Source organism: Pseudomyrmex gracilis, unplaced genomic scaffold, assembly GCF_002006095.1.
Source record: "Pseudomyrmex gracilis isolate BER0280 unplaced genomic scaffold, ASM200609v1 scaffold_129, whole genome shotgun sequence".
In the NCBI taxonomy this organism is placed as follows: domain Eukaryota; kingdom Metazoa; phylum Arthropoda; class Insecta; order Hymenoptera; family Formicidae; genus Pseudomyrmex; species Pseudomyrmex gracilis.
The window spans coordinates 240,757-263,764 of NW_018020713.1; the positions used below are offsets into that span (position 1 = coordinate 240,757).

General features: G+C 44.2%; 1 protein-coding gene across 2 annotated transcripts in view; it reads left to right on the forward strand.

Moving 5' to 3' along the window:
* The window catches only part of LOC109856650 (cell adhesion molecule 2-like), a 91,562-nt gene extending 83,049 nt beyond the window's left edge, over positions 1-8,513 (forward strand). For both annotated transcript variants that reach the window (XM_020432170.1, XM_020432171.1), the window contains exon 9: positions 4,522-8,513. In XM_020432170.1, coding sequence (XP_020287759.1) covers positions 4,522-4,607 — 86 coding nt within the window. In that variant the 3' untranslated portion in view covers positions 4,608-8,513. The remainder of the gene's footprint in view (positions 1-4,521) is intronic.
* Positions 8,514-23,008: the final 14,495 nt, after the last annotated feature.

The following is a 23,008-nucleotide window of genomic DNA, read 5'->3' on the forward strand; positions in this document are numbered from 1 at the left end:
TGTAGGCGACACCAATTGAGCGGAGTATTATTTTAGAGATTAAGGTCGAGGGCCGATAAAATCAACGATTTGTTACATCGCGACGCGATTAGCGGGCAGTCCAAAAAACGAGAGAGGCGGCAAATATGGCGAAGGAAAAGAAACAAAAAAAAAAAAAAAAAAAAAAAAAAAAAGACACGAGATAACCGTATACCGGTATAGCTAATCCGAATGAAACGAACGATACGATCGCGCGCAATTTACGTGCGCGCGATCGATCGAAATTGAATTTTCGCTCGCGCGCACTAATATACGGAACGACCGGCAATCGCGTGGCCGCGATTAAAAGACAAACGTTTTCGATTCGGCGACGATGCGCGCGCGTTATATATATATATATATATATATATTTTTGAGAATGCATCGTGCACGGGGAGCGGCGGCGGAGGGGGACCGACCGTAACGATTCATGCATCACAAATGCGGGGAACGAGAATAATCAAACGCGCGTTAGCCGCACGCTGTCGCGTCACGCCGCGCGCAATACAAATCCCGCGGGTGGATATGGCGGAGGGAATTACAATGCATATAATACGCGGCATTTGACTAGCTCCGCGTATAACTACGCTATTGTAAACCGACAAACATTTCGACGGCGCATACAAACGCGGCCTAGTTATCGGGATGTTATGTCGTTGTGCGGGCGCGCGTCTGGAAATATTGGCGCCATAAGTCGAGCCAATTATCACATTGTTGGCGAGCCACTTTGGTACGGGACTGGAAAATTTCCCACCCTCGCTACGATCATTCAGAATTTGTGTGAAAATGAAATAACAAACGTACGACAATTAGCGTGGTCGTGGTTGCGACAATCTTGAAGAGAGAGCGAAGACATTTCCCGTCAATTAATGTTGAACACAAAAACCTAATCGTCGAATAATTCATAAATAGCAATCAATGTTGAGATAATGATGATGATGAGCAATTTGTGAATAAATAATATACAATTGCTTCGCACACGTGTTATGAAAAAATTATTAAGAATGCCCAGTTAAAGTTGGCGAGTAATGGCGAACGAAACGAAGAGGAGTCGCATGCTTTTATCGTCGTCGTCGGATATCTCCGCCGAATGGTACTCGGCCTAATTGCATAAGTGGGCTTCCGAATATCGACCGGAGCGTTGCACGACACGGGGGCTAAAAGGGTAAAAGAAATAAACGCGAAGCGGGCAACGGACACGCGGGAGAAGAGCTTTCCACGCGAGAGAGCGAGAGAGGCCAAGAGGGAGACGGGTGAGAGAGAGAGAGAAAGAGAAAGAGAGAGAGAGAGAGAGAGAGAGAAAACGAGGCAGAGCCAGCGCAAACAGAGAGTCAGGCGGGGGCAGGAAGGAGAGAGGACACGGTAAAAAGAGGCAAGGCAAACCGGAAAAGACGTCGAACGACTCGAAGAAATTGCTCTTAACGATCTTCGATTTTCTCGTTAGGCGGAATCGTTCCTGGAAGCGCCCTACGCGGTGGCGTCGCTACGCCTCCTGCATTTACCGCCGCCGAACCGAGTCACCTATAGCGAGCCGCCTCCGCCAACTATCAGTTTTCTTTCTATCAGCAGCCACCCTTTTCCGTCTCTCTCTTTCTCTCTTTCTCTCTCTCTGTGTGTGTGTGTGTGTGTGTGTGTGTGTCGTTTCTTTCCTCTCTCGTTTCCATTTCTCCTTTCCCCGTCGCGCGACTTCTCGAATTATCCTCCGTCGACGCTTTAACCCAGTCACGGCTCTCAACTCGGTCACGGCGTCTCGTCAATCCCGGCCGAGAGAGGGAGAGAGATACGACGAGGACCTTTAATTCATTTTCACCGGACAAGAGCGAACTCGTCGAACTTAATATATCTTTCCGTAATTTCACCTTTTTGCATGTTTGATTAATTATCGCAATATTAAAAAGTAAAGTAGTTATTAACTCTCTTGTTACATTTTCATTACGCTCGAGTGATGATTTATGACTTGTCGCCATCAATTTATACAACCCCGACACAACGCGTCTCTCTTTCTCTTTCTCTCTCTCTTCAAACATAATATAACTCGATTAAAACGTTGATAATATTTTTCACGGCGCGAGATAACATTATTTTTTTTTCGAAACATGTTTTTACGCTCTTGTATGTTTTTTTTTTTTCAGGTCGCCCGTAAAAATAAAAAAAAGCGCGAAATCGAGAACTTAATGCGCTCGTTGAATATCGTTTAATTGTCGTGTTGTTTTTGTTTGTTTTTTTTTTCCTATCGACAACTGTATAAGTTAAACCGAAAGAAGATAACGCGCGGTGACTCGCGAGAACTTGCAAATGGGAAATATTTCATTCGCGATGGGGTGCGCGACCGCATATTAATTTACATAAATTTTTTTCCGCACAAAAAGTCACACAACCTTAGCGCGCATTCTTTTTATCGACTTTTTAACCTCGCTCGCTACTTGGCCTCTTCTCTTCCCGGCGCGCTCGCTTCCCGTGCACGGAAGCACCGGGAAGACCGAGAGTGTACGCGCGCGCGCGTAACTTCATTCTTTTCAGAAATAATACCAAAACGCAGTGCGACGGCGGACGCGCAGACAATAGACTCCCGACTACTGTGGGTTATGTCATATCGACGACTTGATATTGTATTTCTCTTTATATTTCCGGAATGAGTTGAATGGCGTTCCTTTCGAACCGTGTGCGGAGTGGAAATACCGCGCGCGCGCGCGCGCGCGCGATATTCGCTCGCTCGCTCGTTCGTTCACTCCCGGCGTAAAAGAGAGAGAGAGAGATTGAGGAGAAAAACACACGTAAAATAACTCTGGAAAACCGAGTATCGAGTGGTTAGACGATTTTCAGTAAGCTCAATAGGGCGCTCGAGTTATGTCATATGGATGACTGGTATTGTCTGCCTGTTTACGTTGTCTGAATAGCGGCCACATTGTTTCGCTTTGCGCGCGATGTATGTGACGGTCAAGTTGTCACACGTTCCCGTGATTTCCCGTATTTTCTGACGTAACGGAAATACACAACGCGAATACTCTCTCTTTCTCTCTCTCTCTCTCTCTTTTCTCTCTCTCCGGTCCAACAATCCTCTAGCTACTACGTCGAAAATGTTGCGGAGCATTTTATACGAGTCTCTCGTTGCGACAACAGAAAATGTTACACACATCGCGCAGCGTTCTCATCATCTGGTTACATTGTTTCTTTCGCATTTTTTGCGCGAAATAAATTTTTGCGTTCGGTTTGTAACGCGTTGCATGTACATCTGCTGGGACGGACAGCGCGCTCGAAATGGGATTTATAACGAGAAAGCGATGCGTAAAGAATGAGTGGCCGGACGAACGCGACGGGGGAATGAGAGCGGTCGCGTTTGCGAAAGTGTCTCGTTTGGAGAACGCGTTCGAAAGTTACATTTCACAGCCGAACTCCAAAGAAAACAAAACCGGGAGCTTATCGAGTTATCCCGTAAACGACGAGGGCGACGATGTCTATTTCAGAACGAACTTCACGCTCTTTCGTCCCGGAAAAAACAAAACAAATTATTTAATATCCGCATACATGTACTTGTTGCGGGCGAGAGAGAGAAAGAGAGAGAGAGAGAGAGAGAGAGAGAAATACAATCGCGAATAAAAAATTGCACAAACTCTCTTCTCGCGAATTACATTCTTTTCTTCCGTTTTGTAATAGAAACATTTTATATTTTTTATTTTTACGTGTATGTATTTATTTTACATTTATTAATTGCGAATTCTGCGCGCGCGCAAATTAAACATATAAAATCGCACACAGTTCCTTTTTTCTCTCTCACGAATTATATTCCCTTCCTCTTTCTCTCTCTCTCTCTTTTTTAAATAGAAACGATGTTATATATACACGTTCGAATTTTATACAATTGTTCCATTTTTAGTGAATTTAGTTAAATTGTGATTTGACAGACCGGTGCGCGCGAATAGAATTGATCTGTAATAAAAATAAATATCGTTATATATATATTTTCTCCCCTCGAAATTATTCCGTATTTAAAATATTATTCATTTTATTCGTCACTTAACAGCTCGACGCGGCGACGACGAGAAATCCACGGGGCAGACCCCGTATTTTTTTTCCGCACTGTGTATCTCCATTTCCGTCTGTCTGTCCGCGATTGAAATAATTGAACGCCACGATTAAACGTTACACCGTCAATCACGTTGAAGCCGCGATCTTCCTTCCGCAAGACGGAAACTCAATTGTCATCGCCAATACGAACGTGAGAAAAATTTATATATCTCTCACACCAGGCGGAAGCGCGAATTAATCACGTCGCGAATATGACGCGCGGCGCAATATAGCGACCGCGATAATTTTCTCTTCGCGAGCGATGGACGCGAACAGACGATTCCGCGTTTTGTTTCCGCGATAAAAAAAAAAAAAAACGTCGAGAGCAAATTGCCGGGTTCTCGATTATTTCGCTGACAGTCGCGTGTCAAAGTGAGAAGAAAATGATAAAACGCCTTCCCCGGCTTCTAAGCTTTTCATTCTTCTTTCGTGTTTCAGTTCAAGGTCTGGCCAGTCTGACGTCGCCCTCGCTGTGTCTGCTGATAGCCGCGCTGCTGCAACAACGATTTCTGCTGCCCGTGTAGATCCTTCCCCCTTGCTCTTCCTCTCACCCCTCTTCCCGCCCCCCCAACGTGACCAAGGCTCCGAGACGAGTCTAATACGTGGGGGAAAATACGGGGAGAAAACGAATCCGCACGTGGAGGAAAACGAGGAAGGCGACGAGAGAAGCGACGAGCGTTTCGTGACGAAAGACAATCATACCTTAATACGAAGCGAACTGCGACGACAAATCGGGGAGATGCGCGCTGGAATTTATCGGTCGTTGTCGCAAACATACACACATATATATATATATATATATATATACACACACACAAACACGTGCATTCTCTCTCGATTTTCACACGCCGCCGGTTCTGGTTTAGACCGAAAAGTTTTTCCGAACTGGACATTGCACCGATCTGCTCGCTCGTTGTCCCCCGAGGGCCGTCTCCCGCGTATCTTCTCGGCACGCACGTAATTCTAGATAGTCTAATTAATCGCGGAGAAAAAAATTATATATATATATATACACATGCGACAACCAAGTGGTTACCACACGAAGGTCTCGCACGTACAAGGAACTTTTTCGCCGACGCTCGTCGATTTCACTCGGGAATCGATGTGCGCGTCGTCGTCGTTATTTGTGGAATAGATGAGATTCAAATCTTCGGCCGCTCGCAGAGGTTCAAAACGACAGAGCCAAGTTTTTCGAAAACTTTTTGTCCCAACGCTACGAAATTGATTCTGTGTGTTTCCCGTCTCCTCTCTTTCCCCCCCCCTCCCCCCGCCACCGTTTGGTTGTGAAAAGAAAATGATATAAAATAAATCTCTCCAGATTCGATCTGTCAATACGGAATTAAAACATCGACTTTTTGATCTCTCCGCGAGAGTTCGAACTCCGTCAATATTTATCTTCCACATATCGTTCTGTTAATAGTTTGTAGAAGAAAGTAAGAGGTGCAGTCAATCGTGGATTAGAAATGAGATTTTCCGCTGAGAGAACGAGAGAGAGAGAGAGAGAGAGAAGGAGAAAGTAAGTACCTTATCAGAAATAACAGCGATCGAGAGTTTGAAGCTCGTATCGAGAGTGTAAAAAAGTTTGTAAAAAATACACTCCGCGGTGTAGACGCGAATTGGGTGAAGGTTTTTCATCTATTTTTGACGTTTGTGATATTTTTAATTGAAATAACATAACTATGCGGATTCTCCCTGTATTTACATACTTTTGCTTTTCATTCTCTCTCGTTTTCAAACACACAGCGTTCGAAGATAAAAATAATCTGAATAAAACCAAAGAAGAAACGCGCAGTATACGATATTTTAAGAAAAGGGCTTCTGAGTGCAAGATAAAATCTTTCACGTGTGAGATTGTGTGAATTTTTTACTTTTTTTCGAACTTTTTGTCGGAGAATCAAAGATTAAAATAGATCTGAAAGTCGACAGGTGGTTTATGTAATATTCAAAATTGAAAACTTTTTCACAATTCCGTTCAGACGTTTCAATTTCGATTGTCATTTCGATCTTAAATCAGAAGCTAGTTTTCTAATTAATTTTTTTTTGTAGAATATATAATTTTACTTGCGCGCGCGCACGATCCGTGAAAATTATGCAACCTCGTAGAAATCAGTTTTTATCGAGAGCGAGAGACGTCGAGGGACGTCTCAGGATTCAAGAACCCTCTCGATGCGATATCGTTGTCGATTGATAACAGGCGCGAGCACCTCGAGCGACGCCAATCGTTTGTCGATAATTGTACGCGCGGCGCGGCCGAGTGTAAATATATATACAATAACTTAGGTAGGCACGTTTTCGTCAAGCCCTCTCCCTTTTCCCCCTCTCCTCGTCGTAAGCTTTCTTCATTCTAATTATAAGTTTTAATTGGTACGTGTGATTAATGTAAGAGACCGGGAAGAAAGTCTCGAATATATATCTCTCCGATTGCGCGAACGCCACCGTCTGTTTCGTCATCTCTTTTTTTTTTTTTTGGAGGTACGTACGATAATGCAATGTCACAAAAAAAACTCGCTGAAGAGCGCAAAGAGAAAAAACATCTCGTTCATTGGCGCGGAAAAAATATCGCGACGAAATTCATTCACCCTCGTATCAAATACAAGTCGAAATGTCTGGAAAAAAAAAAGAAAAAAACTACGTACGTTCGAACACATTTTGTCTCGTTGCTCCAAAAGTTTGAGAAATTCATCGATTCTCACCCTTTGTGCTTTTCGATATTCACGGAATCGCTCGCGAGAAATTGCAACGGAACAACAAACGCAACGTGCGCGAATGATGTTTATTGTTTTTTTTTTTTTTTTTCATCGCGTGAAAAACGCACGCACACGCGACAGTTCAGCGAGCGATCGCGGAAAATATGATTCACGCGTGTAAGCCGATTAATTTGCAAAGTTCAACGTACACACAGCGCTCTCTGGATATTTATACAGGACTCCCCGCGGAAATGCGTTATTTTTTTTTTTTTTCTCTCGCCCGAGATTAATTGTTACACTTGCGTGTGCGCAACGACGTTTCTCTGCGTGTCGCGCCGATCGATAGATCGAAAGCGATTGATAGAGCGAAGTCGTCGCGTACCATTGGACGTAACGGAGAGCGGCGTATTCCGATCGCGCGGAAAAGCGTCGATTGTGCCTCTCTCTTTCTCTCTCGAGGAAAGTGCGAAATTAGAAAGTTAATTTTCACGATAATCTCAGACGAGAGATTATTATCTTCGTTGAAGCTTAATTAGACACTTTGGAGGGTGATTTGATAAAGTATTCGACTTAAGAATTTCCGAAGGTCGGTCTGCGTGTCGGATGATATTCGTCCCGCGCTCGATCGTGAATACGAGATCATCTCCCGGTAAAATCCGGTCGTAATCGCGTTCGTAAAACGCAAGAGCGACGTATAATAGAAATTCAATTCGCCGTTGTATAAAGTTTCCGTGTTAGTTATGCAAAATAGTTATTCGAAAGATTTCACACACAATGGGATCGGCGATTGCCGAAGCGTCATATGTTGCGCGCGCGCGGAAACGACGGCATTACGTTACGTACACGTTATTCCGTTTTGTTTCGGTCTCCGTTTCTGTGCATTTTTGCCGACAACACTGTTGCTACAAATACGAACGTTAAGCTCTTCTTCCCTTGCGCGTCTCAGAATCGATAACTTCCTCCCGAGTGCGGCGAGGTCCCGGCGATCCGTGGGATTGTTCGCGGGTGTACGCGCTTATACGAGGAGAGTCGCGAAAAAGTCGTAAAAAGGAATCGCGAATGTGTGCAACCGTTCGTTTATAGCAATTTCAGACCGCCGTAAATCGCCGCCGTCGTCGTCGTCGGAATGGGATGTGTGTGTGTGTGTGTGTGTGTTGCGCACGCGGTGTATCGGGCGAAATGTTGTTGAATCAAGCGGAACCGCGCGAGTTTTGGCTCTGAGATACAATTTCGCGAGAACGGAAAAAAAGAGAAGAAGAGAGGAGGTACGAATACGTGCGCTCTCTACATACGCGATTTCTGTGGCGAATTATTACGTGGCGCGCGCACGCGGCGAAAGTTCTCCCTATATGCGCGCGCGATCGAGGTGTCTCTTTGGCATGCAAAAGACCCGCCGCTAACTTTAAGGCGGGAGGTCGAAGTTTCGAACGCGCGAGTTTATCATTAATTCTCGCAACGTGCTGCGTCACGGGTTAAGAAGGTAACACGTCATCGCGACAGTATGAAGCTAATACACACGCCGTATTAATTACGTGTACGTATAATAGTACGTTATCAAATATTCATTTGCCTCGAATCTCTTTTTTCTTTCTTTTTTTTCTTTTCCTCCCTTTAACGCGATCCTTAATTACCATCAGAAGAATACGCGATTCGCGCGAATATGTGACGCGTACACACACGTTTGATTCTGTTCGAACAGAACAGAGAATCCCGACGTGGATTCAAAAAAAAAAAAAAAAAAAAGAAAGAGAACGTGGACTTTATTCTCTCAAATGTGTCCATTGTTGTGTCTATTGATTAAAAGTTTCGAAACAGAACGCCGGACCGTTCGAACGCGAGTCGAATTAATCTCGTCGATTATTCCGATTAAACTTGCGAATCGGGCAAATTTCACACAGTTATTATCACATTCATTACTTTAACTTTGGTGGATTTTTATGAGATATATTAACGCACGCGCGCACGCGCGCGCGCGCACACACACACACACACACACACACATCGACTGTTTTAATTAATTTAAAATATTTCATCGGTACAAAATTCCGCTGCAGATGTGGCAATGCATAAAATCTCGCATTACACGCGTCGTTAATTTCGAGTTCCCCGATTATCACACGCTTCGCCATATACATTTATATATATATATATATATGTGTATATATATATATACATATATCTATATATATATATATATATACACATATAGTTAATAACCTTCCGCCGCACGGTTGTAACCTCACTCGACGTACAAAACTTGTACATAGTCTGATACGTCTTTTCTGATCACGACAGGAGAGAAACGAACGCGAGGCACTTTACATTTACATATTCCGGAGCGAGCAGGCTTAGCTTTTCATTTGCTTTGAAGTGTCGTTGGGCGGCAGTATGTTTTGCGACTTATCGGGGACGTATCTCCGATATTTACGGCGGCGTCGGCCGCCGTAAGCAAGAAAATTGTATATACCCTGTATATACCTGTGCGCTGTGTAATGTATAATAATAAAGGATTATAACTCGAAGGGGCGGAAAAAAAAAAAAGGAAATTTTTCACCCCTCTTCCCTCCCCTCTTCCTCCCCCTTAACCGGGAAATCTCGTGCGTGATCAAATTGAGTCGTCGATTTCTCAACGCTGTCCTTTCGCTACGGAGGACAGAAGAGTTTAGCGCAAGTATTTATTATAGAGCTTTCTCTTCGTATATTGTGAGAAAGTGTGTTCAGACGGACTTTGGCGCGCGTCTTTCGCGCGCGAAACATCGTCGTATATCAACACGAGTGTGATAATAAGAGAAATGACACGCGCGCGACGCGCGTGTGTGTCTTTGCTCGCGAGGCGAGATGTGTAGTTATATATACAGTAATTAAGAGAACACGATGTATACTCGGTGTTAGCTTTCAGTTGTTTAACGAGCTTCTGGATATACAAATTATACACACACATACACACACACAGAGTAAAAACGCCGATGCGGAAATAAATATATATATATATATATACACATATATATATACACTATATGTACCTTTACACACCTGTGTTTTTTAATGTGAGTAATTTGCGCGATTTTCAACGCGCGCCGTTTTGCTCGAGAGACATCGAGAATCTTACGAGAAAAAAAAAAAAAAAAAGAAAACACAATTATGTTTTTATGTGTATGGCCTAATGTATATATTTCGCGAGTTTAGTAATAAATCATATTTCATTATACATTTTTTACAGTTTTTTTCCCCGATCCCCCACGTGTAAAAACTTTCTAAAAAACCACGCAAACTTTAACAAATATAACAAAATATATAACAAATAATCAAACTTGCGATATTAAAATATTAAAATTATTGATCATCGCCCAAGCGCTTGTGTACACACACGCGCGCGCGCGCGCGTGTGTAATAATACATTTTTCCGGTGGATTAAAAGCGTGATATAAAAGAATTAATTAATTGGTTAAAATATCTGTGCAAAATTAAAATATCTCTCTCTCATTCGAGCGGAAAAATCGTTAATTACGGCAATAACCGCATCGGTTCGCGCGTTACTCAAATTAGAGAGTCGCTAATTATTATTTCATCGATAAAACATATACATATATATATATATATATATACATGTATGTATATGACAGATGAGCCGACGCACATGTGCGCGCGAAACTAATATTATTTTCGCCTCTCGCTAACATCATTTCTCGACGAAATACACGAGTTCCGTCGAGATAGAAACAACTTGTATCCGCGAACGGTTTCGAAAACTGGCGAGAGCTCGATAGAGAACAAACGCGCCTGGAAACCGCGATCCTTCGTGTCCAAAGATAATAATAGACTAGTGGTCGAGAAAACAAGAGAGTGAGAGGAGAGGAGAGGAGAGGAGAATGCACAGGATAAGCCAGATAGAATTCGAAATCTCCGGCCGGTGTAAACGGTTGGTCGACCGGCCGTTTCCTTGGCTGATCGCAAACCGCCGGAAGACGATTAACGCTAACGACTCGCGCGAAACGTGAGGGAAGGAGAGACAGCGAGAGAGACACGATGCGAGAAAGAGAAAGAGGGGAACTGTGCAGCACGCCCCGAGATTTGAATATGTATCGGCGCATATTTTACCAAAGTGGAACGATGGGAGGGGAGAAAGGGCTATCGGAAAAGATTCGCGAAATCCGCGCGAGAGCCGAAATCCCGCAATCGAGCGAAAGCCGGCAGCGTCGCGCGGATGGATTACGCGGGTGCGCCGTGGCATCGTTAATACCCGGCAAAGCCGCTATAATTGTGATATCGTTGCGTTAATATGATATCGCGGTTTATCACATCGGTAGCGCACCGATATACTTTCTATATATATATATATATACGCGCGCCGCCCCTCTTTCCCACCGAAATAAGCATAAAATTAACTATCAACAAACAACAATTGCGCGCGTTAGCGGTGTGTTTATTTAACATTATCATCCGGCATCGACCTGCATATTGCGCTGAAACATCACGTTTTGTGTTTAGAGCAATACATTGTAGCCGCGGCCGCTTTCTCTCTTCGCATGTTTATTAATCACAGAGCGCGCGGAGATCTGATATATAGGCTATTAAAGCATATATTCGCCTCCTTCGCGCGCGTATCAGATATTCCGAACAATCCGTGCAATATTCGCGCGCAAACGTAATTTGCGTAAATTATCGCCGCCCGGTTGATTATCCACTACTTTGCGAATCGCGTTCAAGGAGGGAAAAGAACTGCGTTTTTCATGTATATATATATATATATATTATATCCGCGCGCACCGAGACGCGAGAACGACGAGAGAACTCGTCCGACGAAATTCACGAATCCACTCTCGCCCCTGGCCAGGAGGATGGACTGATTATTCCGCCTAATCGGTTCTTGGCATAATGGACCAAACAATTCCCGCGGCGCGCGTAATAAAGCAACTCCGGTGTGGATGAGCCGGCGCTCGTCCGAAAATCGATATCAGACGATGCGGACAGATACTATCTGCCGGCACGTATCCGATACAGACGTGGCTCGTGCCAGAAGCATCGATCGCGTTACCGGCACATGAATAAGCACCGCGAAAGGAGGGACCGTAACGAGCGCGCGACGGGTGACAGAAGGGGAACGGCAACCCGGTGCGAGAAGGACATAACCGGGATGACGAACAGCGCAAGGACGGGAGGGGAACGGGGGAGACGGAAACGAGGATCGGTCGCGCGCAAGACTCATCTCCACGTCCTCTTGATTTTTACAAACTCACTTTGATCCGGTTAGTATCGACACGGGGTGGACAAGCTTGATTTATAAGCGAGAGTGTGCGCGACACGTCACGAGTACATGTCTCGTAATGCACTTGACATCGCGACACGGGCGAAATCGGGCGACGGGCCGTGATGGAAAACGAGAGAGGACCCCCGGTCCTCGGATATATCTCCCGATGCTCCCTTTCGACCGCGTTTAACGACCGAACATATCACTTTTGCCTCGGTAACGCGTGATAATTAATTATGCTGCCAGCTGACACCTGCCCTGCTCTAATACGCCCCCCCGTCGCATCCTCCTCCCTCTCCGGTCGCCGTTTCCGCGCGGACGAGTATAGTCCGCTTTTTGTCCCTGCGCTGCGTTCGCAACATCGGGATCACATCTCCCGGCGAGGGACATAATCGCGAGCGAGCGTGCGCGCGCGCGAGCTCCGAGAGCGTTCCTTTTAATATCGAGCCAACCGCGATATTGTTCCCGCAGATATTCAAATGTCTGCGGGGAGGATTTTCATGAATAACCTCTCGAGAGATGTGACCTTGATGCTTTATTGGAATTATTCCGACACTGGATTGTCGGAACGAGAAAATCGGTATCATAATAAATTCGAGATTGATTGATCGGTTGCTCCGAATCGATAGAAGATACCCCCCAAACCCATCGCGGAGTGCCGTCGACCTCGCCGAGCGTGCAGTTGCCTACCCTCAAAGTGTGGTTTCCTGTCTCATTATCCGCTGATGAATTCGGGCAAGCCGGGGCGTTCGATTTCGCTTTTTCCGTATATTACCTTCTGTTTTTTTCCGACTTTGTCTTTTTTTTTTCTTTCTCTTGTTTTTTGAGCATTTTCGACGAAAGTTCTATGGAAAATTTTCGAGCGGCAATTACGCTCGAGAGGGAAGACTCGAGGATTATAACGAATTAACTCCCCTCCTCCGTGTAAATTCGCGCATCTGTCGCGGCCAATTTAAAAGTCACGTTTCCCCGACGAAATCCGCAATAAAACGGACGCGCGCGCGGATATTTAAACAGATTATTGCCAGAAGCTTTTTGCTCCCGCCGTTCCCGGCAAATGGACATAACGCTTTTTGATATAATACAGAAAAATAATATCTCGCGCGCGCGGAATGTTAAGTCACGCACCGGCGGATTTATCGAACAACATCGCTATGGATTTCTATTTCGTCGAAGCGAGTTTTCACGGCGTCCCGTATAAAGCGCGTGTGTTGTTGTTGTTCGCGGCTACGAGCATAAATGCGCTCTCTCTCTCTCTCTCTCTCTCTCTCTCTCTCTCTTTTTCTCTCTCCGATGTATCGAATATTTAAATCGATAAATAACAAGCGGATATGATTTTTTAAATTCCGCTGTCAGAATATAACTTTAAATTAAATTCCTGCTGCGCAAGACTCCGCGCAGATATTAATTATTGACTGCAATTTTACATTTTTCATCGGAAGTTGAAGATTCACTTTCAGTTTATCTCTCTTTAAAAATATATCGCTAATCTTCCTCAATATTGCGCGCTACGGCGCGTAATTTTTTTTTATCTCGGAGTGTCAGAAGATATTTTTATCGAAATTACTCATATTTTTCAAGTTTTTTAAAGAGAACCCAAGGTTAAGGTTCTCGAAACGTTCCGTGTTATCGCGCGTACGAGATTGCGCGATTTGGCGTGAAGATATCGACATCCTACGTGCTCTCTCTCTCTCTCTCTCTCTCTCTCATATTTGGTCTTGGATTTTATATTTTAGTTTTACAGTTTTTTATTATTACACAGAGACACGCTTCCTTCCTTTAAAATGCGAAGTCAAATACGGTGAATTTTAATTAACTCGTTCTCACAGCTTGCTGATTAACATATTTATTACATTAGGATTCTCTTATACGTTAATGACTTGAGTGTGCGATTACTTTCTTCGAGTGGGAGGAGGAGACTCGCAAAAGCAGCTCGGTACTTGCAGATGCAGGAAAATCGTGGATAACTCTAAAACTTTCAACCACGTAAAACATGTATCAGCATACTCCCTCCGGCAATCGTTCACCATCTCCGGTAATTTCTTTTGCAAGCTCTCGCTCTCTCTCTCTCTTTCTCGTGTTCTGAATTATAGAATGTTAAAACGAAGCGTTAAGGCGCACCTGCTTCTCCAGAAAGGAAGAGAAAGAGAGAGAGAGAGAGAGAAAGAGAGAGAGCGCGCGCGCGCGAGAAAGAGGATCGATCGAAACCACTTGCGAGTTCGCATACGTCCTCGCGGAATTTCACCGCGCGCGGGTCTATACGAGTGGCAACTTTGCGATTTCGTACATATCGACTGTGTATATCGGAGCTCTAACGAGCCGTCACGTCGGAAGAGAAATTGTTTCTCCGCTCGTGAATATGACCGATCGATGAGCGGCCAGAAAGACCACCGCGAGCGATGCCCCCGTCCCGAGCTTTTAAGCGCGAACTTTTTATCGTGGCGTTATTATCGAAGTGGGTTTACCATTAACTCGCGCGCGCGCGCAGCGCGGCCACGGGTTTCAACCGTGAGCGCGAGCTCTTGTAATTTTTCCGAGTAATAACTCTTATCTTTTTACACTACTCTTAGATATTATGCTTGGTCTTTTAATCGGCCGGCATGCCGGTTAACACTCGAAATCTCTCGTGTTGTAACACTTCTCGTTTTCTTCGCGGCTCGTTTTCCGTTGAGCGCGCTTTATAAAAAGTCAAACCACACCGTCGCAAACAACGCCTGCGAATATTTTATACATATTGTGTAAAATATTTATACACACGTGTCACATGATAAAATATTATAGAAAAAGTAAAACAAATATTTTAAAATACAATATTATATATATAAGCTAATATTACAAAAACTATTTTTCTCAATTATATAAAAGATATATTATAAACAAGAAATTTAAGTTAAATGAAATAATTTTATAAATATCATATGAAATATGTTCAATTTTATCGTAAACGAACGTCCCCATTTATTAATATCAAACGTTCGAAATTCGTTTCTTGTCTGCTTTTTATTTTGGCACGCCATATATTTGCGTCTGCTGCTTATAAGGTTGCTAACTGTATCGACTAAAGTATATATATATATATGTACAGAAACCTTCAAATCTCCGTACGTGGTGATAAATATTTAATACTTTTTGCTTTCTTTCTTTCGCTGAACGACGTCAAATGTTCGCTGCTCATAGAAGAAATGCTCGATCGTCCTTGAACATAGATTTTCGATTAAAGCCCGATATTTTAACCGTGACGTTCGGGAATAAAATATTCAGACTCGCGGCTCGGGAAATAGGTCCGGCGGATTATCTCCACGAGAGATTATATCTTCTCAAGTGAGATGTGCAAAAAAAAAAAAAAAACGCGTCGCGCTCGCAATCGGCAAAATGTGATCCGAAAATCGATAAGATGATTGTGTAAAATTAGATGAGTTTCCTTCGTAAGATAGATGTCGTCGCGAATCAACGTCCTCCTTCGTCCTGCATCGACAAAATCCAAGTGCGCGAAAATGAGGAGAGAACCGACGGTTGCGCGCGAACAGTGGCTCGTTATCGGTGTCGAAATTTCTCCAACGGTCGGCGGATCGGCGCGTTGGAGTGAGTCCCGAGTGCAATCTGGATGACCCTTCATCCTGCCAACGTCCAGGACGCGCGCCGGAACACCCGACGTGGCCCGCCGACCGCGCTCACACAGAAGGGCGATGGCCGCGCGCACGTACGTGAACGCGTTTGTCCGTCCGTCCGTCCGTCTGTCCGTCCGGCCGGCCGGCCGGCCGACCCAATACGTTCTCGTTCTACTGTCACCTCATTTGCCGTCCCCTCGCCGATCGCCAGTAGCTTTCACAGTCGCCCGCCAACGCTGCGACGCACGCGAGCTCTCAAATCCGAGGTCGCTTCCCCGACCTCTCTCGTCACTCTCTGCTACCTGTCTCTTATCCACTGCCACCTTGCTCGTGGCAAGAGGACAGAGTTGGGGGCTCCATTCTCGCTACACGTTGATGCTGACCACCTCTCCTCTCTCTCTTCTCTTCTCCTACGTACACGCACACACGAGCGTGCGCGCGCGCGCGCGCGCGTGCGATGCGAACGGATGCGGTCGCATAATCAGCACTATTGACGCCATTATGGCCCGCAACCCTGCCGATACCGTCGATGTCGCCACCATCCCCTCTCGCAAATGCGCGTCATCGTCGTTACCACTCCCTTGCCTAACGCGCCCTTCACCCCCATCGGCAATACATTTCGTATTCTCGTCGACAAGCCTCGCCGGAGACGCACAAATAAACAGGCTACGCGGTTTAATTGTCTTCGTCTCTCTGAGAATTGTGCACGAGGATTACATTCTCACTACAGTTCGATCTATTTATCTCTATCTCTCTTTCTCGACTGTGTCGACTTTTGAATCTCTTTCTTCGATCTCCTAAAGCGCAATTTATTTAAGAGAATTATTTTACAGATTGTAAAATATAACAAAACTGTTATCTTTTACAAAAAAACCAATAAAAAGAATGTACTTGATTGTCTAATTATTTTTCCAGTCAAACATTTGTTCTCGTCGCAAATTCTTTATTTTTTCACAGGCCTACGTAAGTGCTCGTAAAAAACTCGCACGTATCACGCAGTCAAATAAATGGATTTGTTCCACTTTTCTCATTGCAGAAATTTCGCTTTGACACGCGCGCGCGCACATGTGCTCGTAATATCACAATATTGTTCGGCCGAGATTAGAAGAGATTTTACAGCGCGCTCGCGCGATCTCTTAACGCGCGATCTGTCGTGTATGTTTCCACACGGTGACACGAACGTTGCGAGGCGAAACGCTTAGATTCACGCGCGACCGATAAGTTTTTAACGTGAGCTCGCACTCGAGCTTCCTCCCCTTTCTCTTCTTCTGCGACCGCAAAACACTAATTTCCTCGAGGCGCGCAATTTGCGCCCGCGGTATGCACCACGACGACGATTATTACCCCCGCAAGGTCACGCTACGGTTATCATATTTTTTTTATTCCGTCGTAATACAGACCTTTCGTGTCGGTTATTAAAAGCGCGCGAGCGCGCTTCGTGATACGACGCATTACCGTTTATGAAAACCCCAGTATTATCCGATTTCACTATAAAATGTCGACCGGGGACGACTTTACGAAGATTTTTTACATGACCAAAAAGAGACTTACCGCCACTTATTTAGCGCATCGATCAGTCATTAAATTGATGTTCCATTCTCCGTCGAATTTCGTTCAACCCTCGTGGAAAGACGCGCTCCCCCTTTCCCGCGCTCCGGAGAATCAACGGTAATCAAGAAGCACAGTATTATTTCGCGCCGTTAGAGCGCGACTTAAATTTTTCTTGTATTAATAAAAAATAATGAGAAACAATTTGAGTTAAGATTTTTAATTTACATACACGTGACTGTATTTTAGTCACGTGTCTTTGAAAACACGTAAAGTAAGGTCATGTAACAGGGAAAAAAGGAAAAAAGAGAGAACATTATATATATTATATATAATATTCTATATCTATATATAATATAAATCCGACATTAATTATAATTTTCGCCTGGACAAATAAATTATGTCAAAAAATCCAAAAGATCACTGACCTTTTCTTAAAAGTCATTGACCTCTCGTCAGAAGTTATTGATCTTTCGTCACAGGTCATTGACCTCTCGTCAAAGGTCATTGACCTCTCGTCAAAGGTCATTGACCTCTCGTCAAAGTTCATTGACCTCTCGTCAAAGGTCATTGACCTTATCGTAGTATATATGTAATACATATAATATAAGGTATAATATTATAAATATATAATTAACTGTATATATAATATATATTATATAATTAATATAATATTAGTATATATATTATATTATATATAATTTATAATATATATTTTTATATCCACGTGACTGTAGTTACATGGTGTTTTTTCTCTCTTCCTTGTCGCGTGTTGTTTTTTACTATATACGATGGTTGCAAATTTATTTCCGTGCTTTTCTTTAAAAATCTCGGTTACATTAGGATTGTTCACGATGAATCGACTTTTTGATAGCCACAGGAATGGATGAGATTCTCAACCGTACCTCGTATCTTCGGGCAAATGAAAGTGCGCGTCCCTGCGCGAGAAAACTCATCGGCCGACATCGTATCTGCTAGTACGCGCGTTGCTCGCGCGACGGATGTTTAAACTTAGACCTTATGTAAACAACGCGACTTGACGCAGATGAGGAACGTATTGCCGTTGACTGGGGAGGAATAAATATAGACGAAAGTGTAATTTCGCCAGTGCGAGTCTAATGAAGCGACCGTCCCGCTTTACGGAAAGCACTTTGACTTGCGCGCGGGCTCGCGAGAACTCGCATAACGGTGACCGCGATAATTCCTTCTTTGAACGAGCGCAATATTCGTCAGCGATTCCTCCTGTTATTCAACGTGTCGGAAAGAGCGAGATTCTCTCTTCGATCGTCGCGGAAACAAAGCGCGTTCAAAAGTTAAACGCATCGTGTTTTGCGATAAAGAACGGTCGCCTCGAGGCACTCAAAAGAGAGAGAAACAGAGAGAGAGAGAGAGAGAGAGAGAGAGGAAGAGAGTTTCGTAACGTAAAAGCTCGTCGACGATTTACCGTGAATAAACGATCCGTTCGCGACAAACTAAGAAAACGGAACATCTTTCGTCTAAATGTTACCGTTGAGAGCTGCTCTTCTCCGCGTCGGCTGATTAATATCAATGAGTGGCGGGAGCTCTCTCGCTCTTGAAAGCGACAGAGTGATAAAATTAAAAATTTTTCTCCGCTTCCGTCTCGAAAGACAAACTCCGCGAGAGAAGAAACGCTCAAGCGTCATCGAGGAGCGTCATTCCGGGAAAAAACGTAGGGGAAAAAAAAGTTTTCTTTTCCCGCGCTTTTCTTTCGAGACTAGGCTCGCCCGAGATATTTGCTTTTTTTTCTCTCCTGCGACGATTTCCCTAAGAGAGAGAGAGAGAGAGAGAAAGAGAGAGAAGAGCGCTTTGACGATTCACCTTCGTCGTCGTCTGCGCTGCTTCAAGAACGAGCAAACTTTTACGCGCACGTCGCGAGAACTAATGATCATCCCGCGAAACGGACGATTTTTTTTCCGTACACCGTACAAATCATTCAATGAATTTTTTGTTTTTATTAGCCGCTTTGACTTTTTGACCAACTCGTTTACAGAATGTAATTTTCTAACACATATTCGAATTAAACAGTTTCGCAATTCTAACGTTTGCAAACACATTCAACGCAATAAAGAACGTTTCTAATTTACTGTTTGTTTTAAAGTTCTAAATTTTTTTTTTTTTTTTTTTTACATACGTTTCAATTTAACGCACACGTGTTCTCAATATTCTAATACATTACATTTAATTAATTTCATTTCGATATATTGCGCGTTGCGAAAAGTGGATAAGCAAACACAGTCGTATCACGTGTTGCGTGATACGAATAAACAACATGCTTAAAATTATATACGCGTCGAGCCTGTACCACTATTTTCATTCGTTCATTGCGAAATACACACAAACACAACGTTGACGTTAATTAATAAATATCCCGTTGAGTCACAACCGCAATTGTCTACGAGCGCAAAATACGAAAATTTGATCCGGTTTTTTGTTTCAAAGGAAAGAAAAAAAACATTTTGAAAAGTTAGCTGTTTAATTAAACCTCGACGAGACACGCCGGATTTTTGTCTTCCTTTTCCCACGCGCGCGCGCGCGATTTATTTCACGCGGGAGATGATTACCGGCGCGGAACGCCGGACATGATTCAGGTGAGACAAACGTGCGAAATGACAAACACGCGACTCGATGATGCATCGCGCTTCCGTGAATTAACGCGGCGAGCGTTCACACGAAGGATGTGATAATAAAGATCGCGCGCGAAGAAGAAAACGAATGTTCCGTTAATTCGCGTACGCGATTACCGAGAACTTGTAAACCACCGTTATACACAACAGTGTGTGTATACGACACGATCGTTTCGCACACAATCGAAAGATTTAGAACAAGAGTCGTAAACGCCGTGGGAAGAGGGCGGGAAGCCACGGAACGCGCGGGGAAACGCAAGGGAGGGCGTACACGGGGGAGACTAAAACCAAGCGCAAATATTGATTTTCAATTATACCATTCGTGACTTCGCGCAATGTCGTCGCCGTGGTGGAAGCACCGCGCGCGCACGGCAGCCTTGGCATAAAATAAACCGCAATCTCAAGGTCCATCTCGATGCACCGCCGCCGCGTCGATCTATCGCGCGAGCCACGTGCTTCTCTCACCCTCGTGTATTCGCACAACGCCCACAACGGCAATTTTTGTCGTCGAAGATCGACTCGATCTAAACAAACACTTTTTCGTATACGTTTGTTGTAAACAGAAAATTTTTAAAAATCCCAGTGTAAAATTCCCCGACAATACAATTGCTAATATACTACACCATCGCGAGAATTCAGTTTGTAACGAAAAATGGTGTAACATACAGAGAGACGGAGAGACAAAACGAGAGAAAAATGAGAAAAACCGGGGAGGTGAATCTAAAAATATATGAAGCTGCAGAGGGAAAATGTTTCTTTAATAGCGAATATCAATACCTCCATTCGGATATTTACAAATGTAAATATCCGAGCTCTCTTCGAGAATCGGAGAATTGTTGCCGCCACGTCGTTATCGCACGCTCTTGAAACGTGCATATAAATACGATTGTGGAATACGATCGCGCGAGTATCGGAAAGCGATGATTCGCGAAAGAATCGAGACGTGAAGAGCTTTTACCGAAACGAGGGACATCGGGCGAGCGGTCTCGTGACAGAAAGAGAGAGAGAGAGAGAGAGAGAGAGAGAAAGAGAATATCGTACGCGCGAGCGGTGCGCATCGGCTCGCTCTCCTCCCGATTTGCCTCGCGAGATTTCACTCTTTCGCGGACTTTGATGGGGGGAGAGGAGAGGGGCCGCGCCCCGGGGAAAAGAACCGGTTTCAAAAAGAGTGTCCGGCCGCGCGTGGGAGAAAAATATCGGTTCTCCGCATTGGGTTACTTCCGGCGAGACGATTTTTCAGAAGAGCGAATCGAACGTAACGTGACGAGGCAATTCGGAAGGAACCGACGTGGAAACCCGTTACCCGTGGAATCGATATCTCTGCGAACGTTCTCTGCGAAAACGTTTTCGGAAACTGGACACCGCGTGTACCGAACGCGCGCGCGCGCGCGCGTGCAGCACGCGCGCCCGGTTCCGCGCAATTGCATTAAATTTCATAAGCTTTTCCGCCGGCGTGATTCCGCGCGCGGTAAAAGCTTTAAAGCGCCTCGATCGAAAAGCGGCTCGAAAACCCGGCAACCGACCCGGAAACTCGTTATCGCGATCATGATTTCACGTCACCCGTGAGTAAATACGCATCGTGTATGAATACTTCTTGCTCCTACGTAAGCGCGCAGGGAGTTGCGTGAGTAATTTATCTGCCATGAGTAATAATAATTCGCAACATATGGTACGCGACGCGCTCCTCGTCATCAACGACTCCGCGTTTGTATTTACAGCTGGCATCTTTATGCAAAGTCAACACGCGTAATTTGCGCCGGATATGTTTTCTGTTTGTTCCGAGAAAAGGGGAAGAGAGAGAAAGAGAGACAGTGCGAGAATTTGCATTCGCGCACAAGAGAAAGGCGCGCGCGCGCGCGCGCTCGCGTTTTCCGCTTATTTCCTCCGATTCTTTTTTTCTTTCTTATTTTCAAGCATGCGTATAGGCAGTGTACTTTCGTTTCGCCACTTGAAACCAAATGTTTCCTCAAGCAATAACATACGGAACCGCCTGAGTCTACGCTCGGCTGAAAAACGAGGGAAAATAACCGGAAGAAATGCGCCGGTGGAAAATGTAACGCTCGCGATACGATCATTGAACGAGGAGAGAAATCGAGATCGACGATACTTTTGTTCCTGTTTTTTTTTCTTTTTTTTTTTTTTTTCGTTACAACGGCACCAATCAATTACGTTGATTATACTTCATTCATTTTCTGCAACTTCGGAGAACATTGTGAAACATTAATGGCTCGTGCGAGAAGCAATGAAACAGAAAAGTAATAACAGATGTCAATGCGACGTACAAGTTTATTATACCAGCGTGTTTTTACGTGTGTAGTTTTTTTTTTTATTTTCATTTGTCGCGCGTTCGAAACAGAAAAAAAAAGATTTGCCAAAATAGCAAGAAATTAGAAAAAAATGTGCTGAGCCATTTTCGTTCCGCAAACAAAATGTTTTGTTTAATGAAGCAAGAAATTCACCGAACTCGGCAATTTTTCTTGTTGGCCGTGTAACAGCCGAACTTTTTTTTCCGCGTAGGCACGCAACGTTAATTACGAAGCTTCGAGCGCAAAAATTAGCTCACTTTGTGTACAAATGGCGCTCCATCAAAGGCACTGTCATACTTGACACAACAAGGTGTGTCAAACATACTAATCACACATTGTTGAATTGGGCAACTTCTGAATACTCCTGATACAACCCTCGCAGGCCAATTGACTTGTTGGATAACCTAGTAATACGACCGGCATAATAGCACCCTAAGGTGTAGCGCGACCTGAGCAACCCTTAGCACAATGACTCGTCATAGTAATGAACTCACACGACTCGGGGGGTGGTTCCGTGTATTTACGCGGTAGTCGAAAGATCGACTGATGTAATTATTGCTCCACAAACAGACGTGTGTGCGCGCGCGCACACACACACACATACAAATAAAACGCGCAATACTTTCGTTCGTTTTTTTTCGTCTATTTTACAACTTACTTCGGTTTGCAATTTCAATTACATCCGGAGAAATGAAAACTTTGAAATTATAATTTAATCTCGTTTTGTGTGAAACTTAGCGGACCGAGGGATTTTCTTTCCGAATCAAGTTTCTGATAAGACGGTATTTGTTAAAGAGAGTTTTGAGATTACAAAAAAAGCACACACACGCTTTTAAATTGCAACCTGTCCTAATAAAATATTGATTTGTCCGAGTTAACGGCA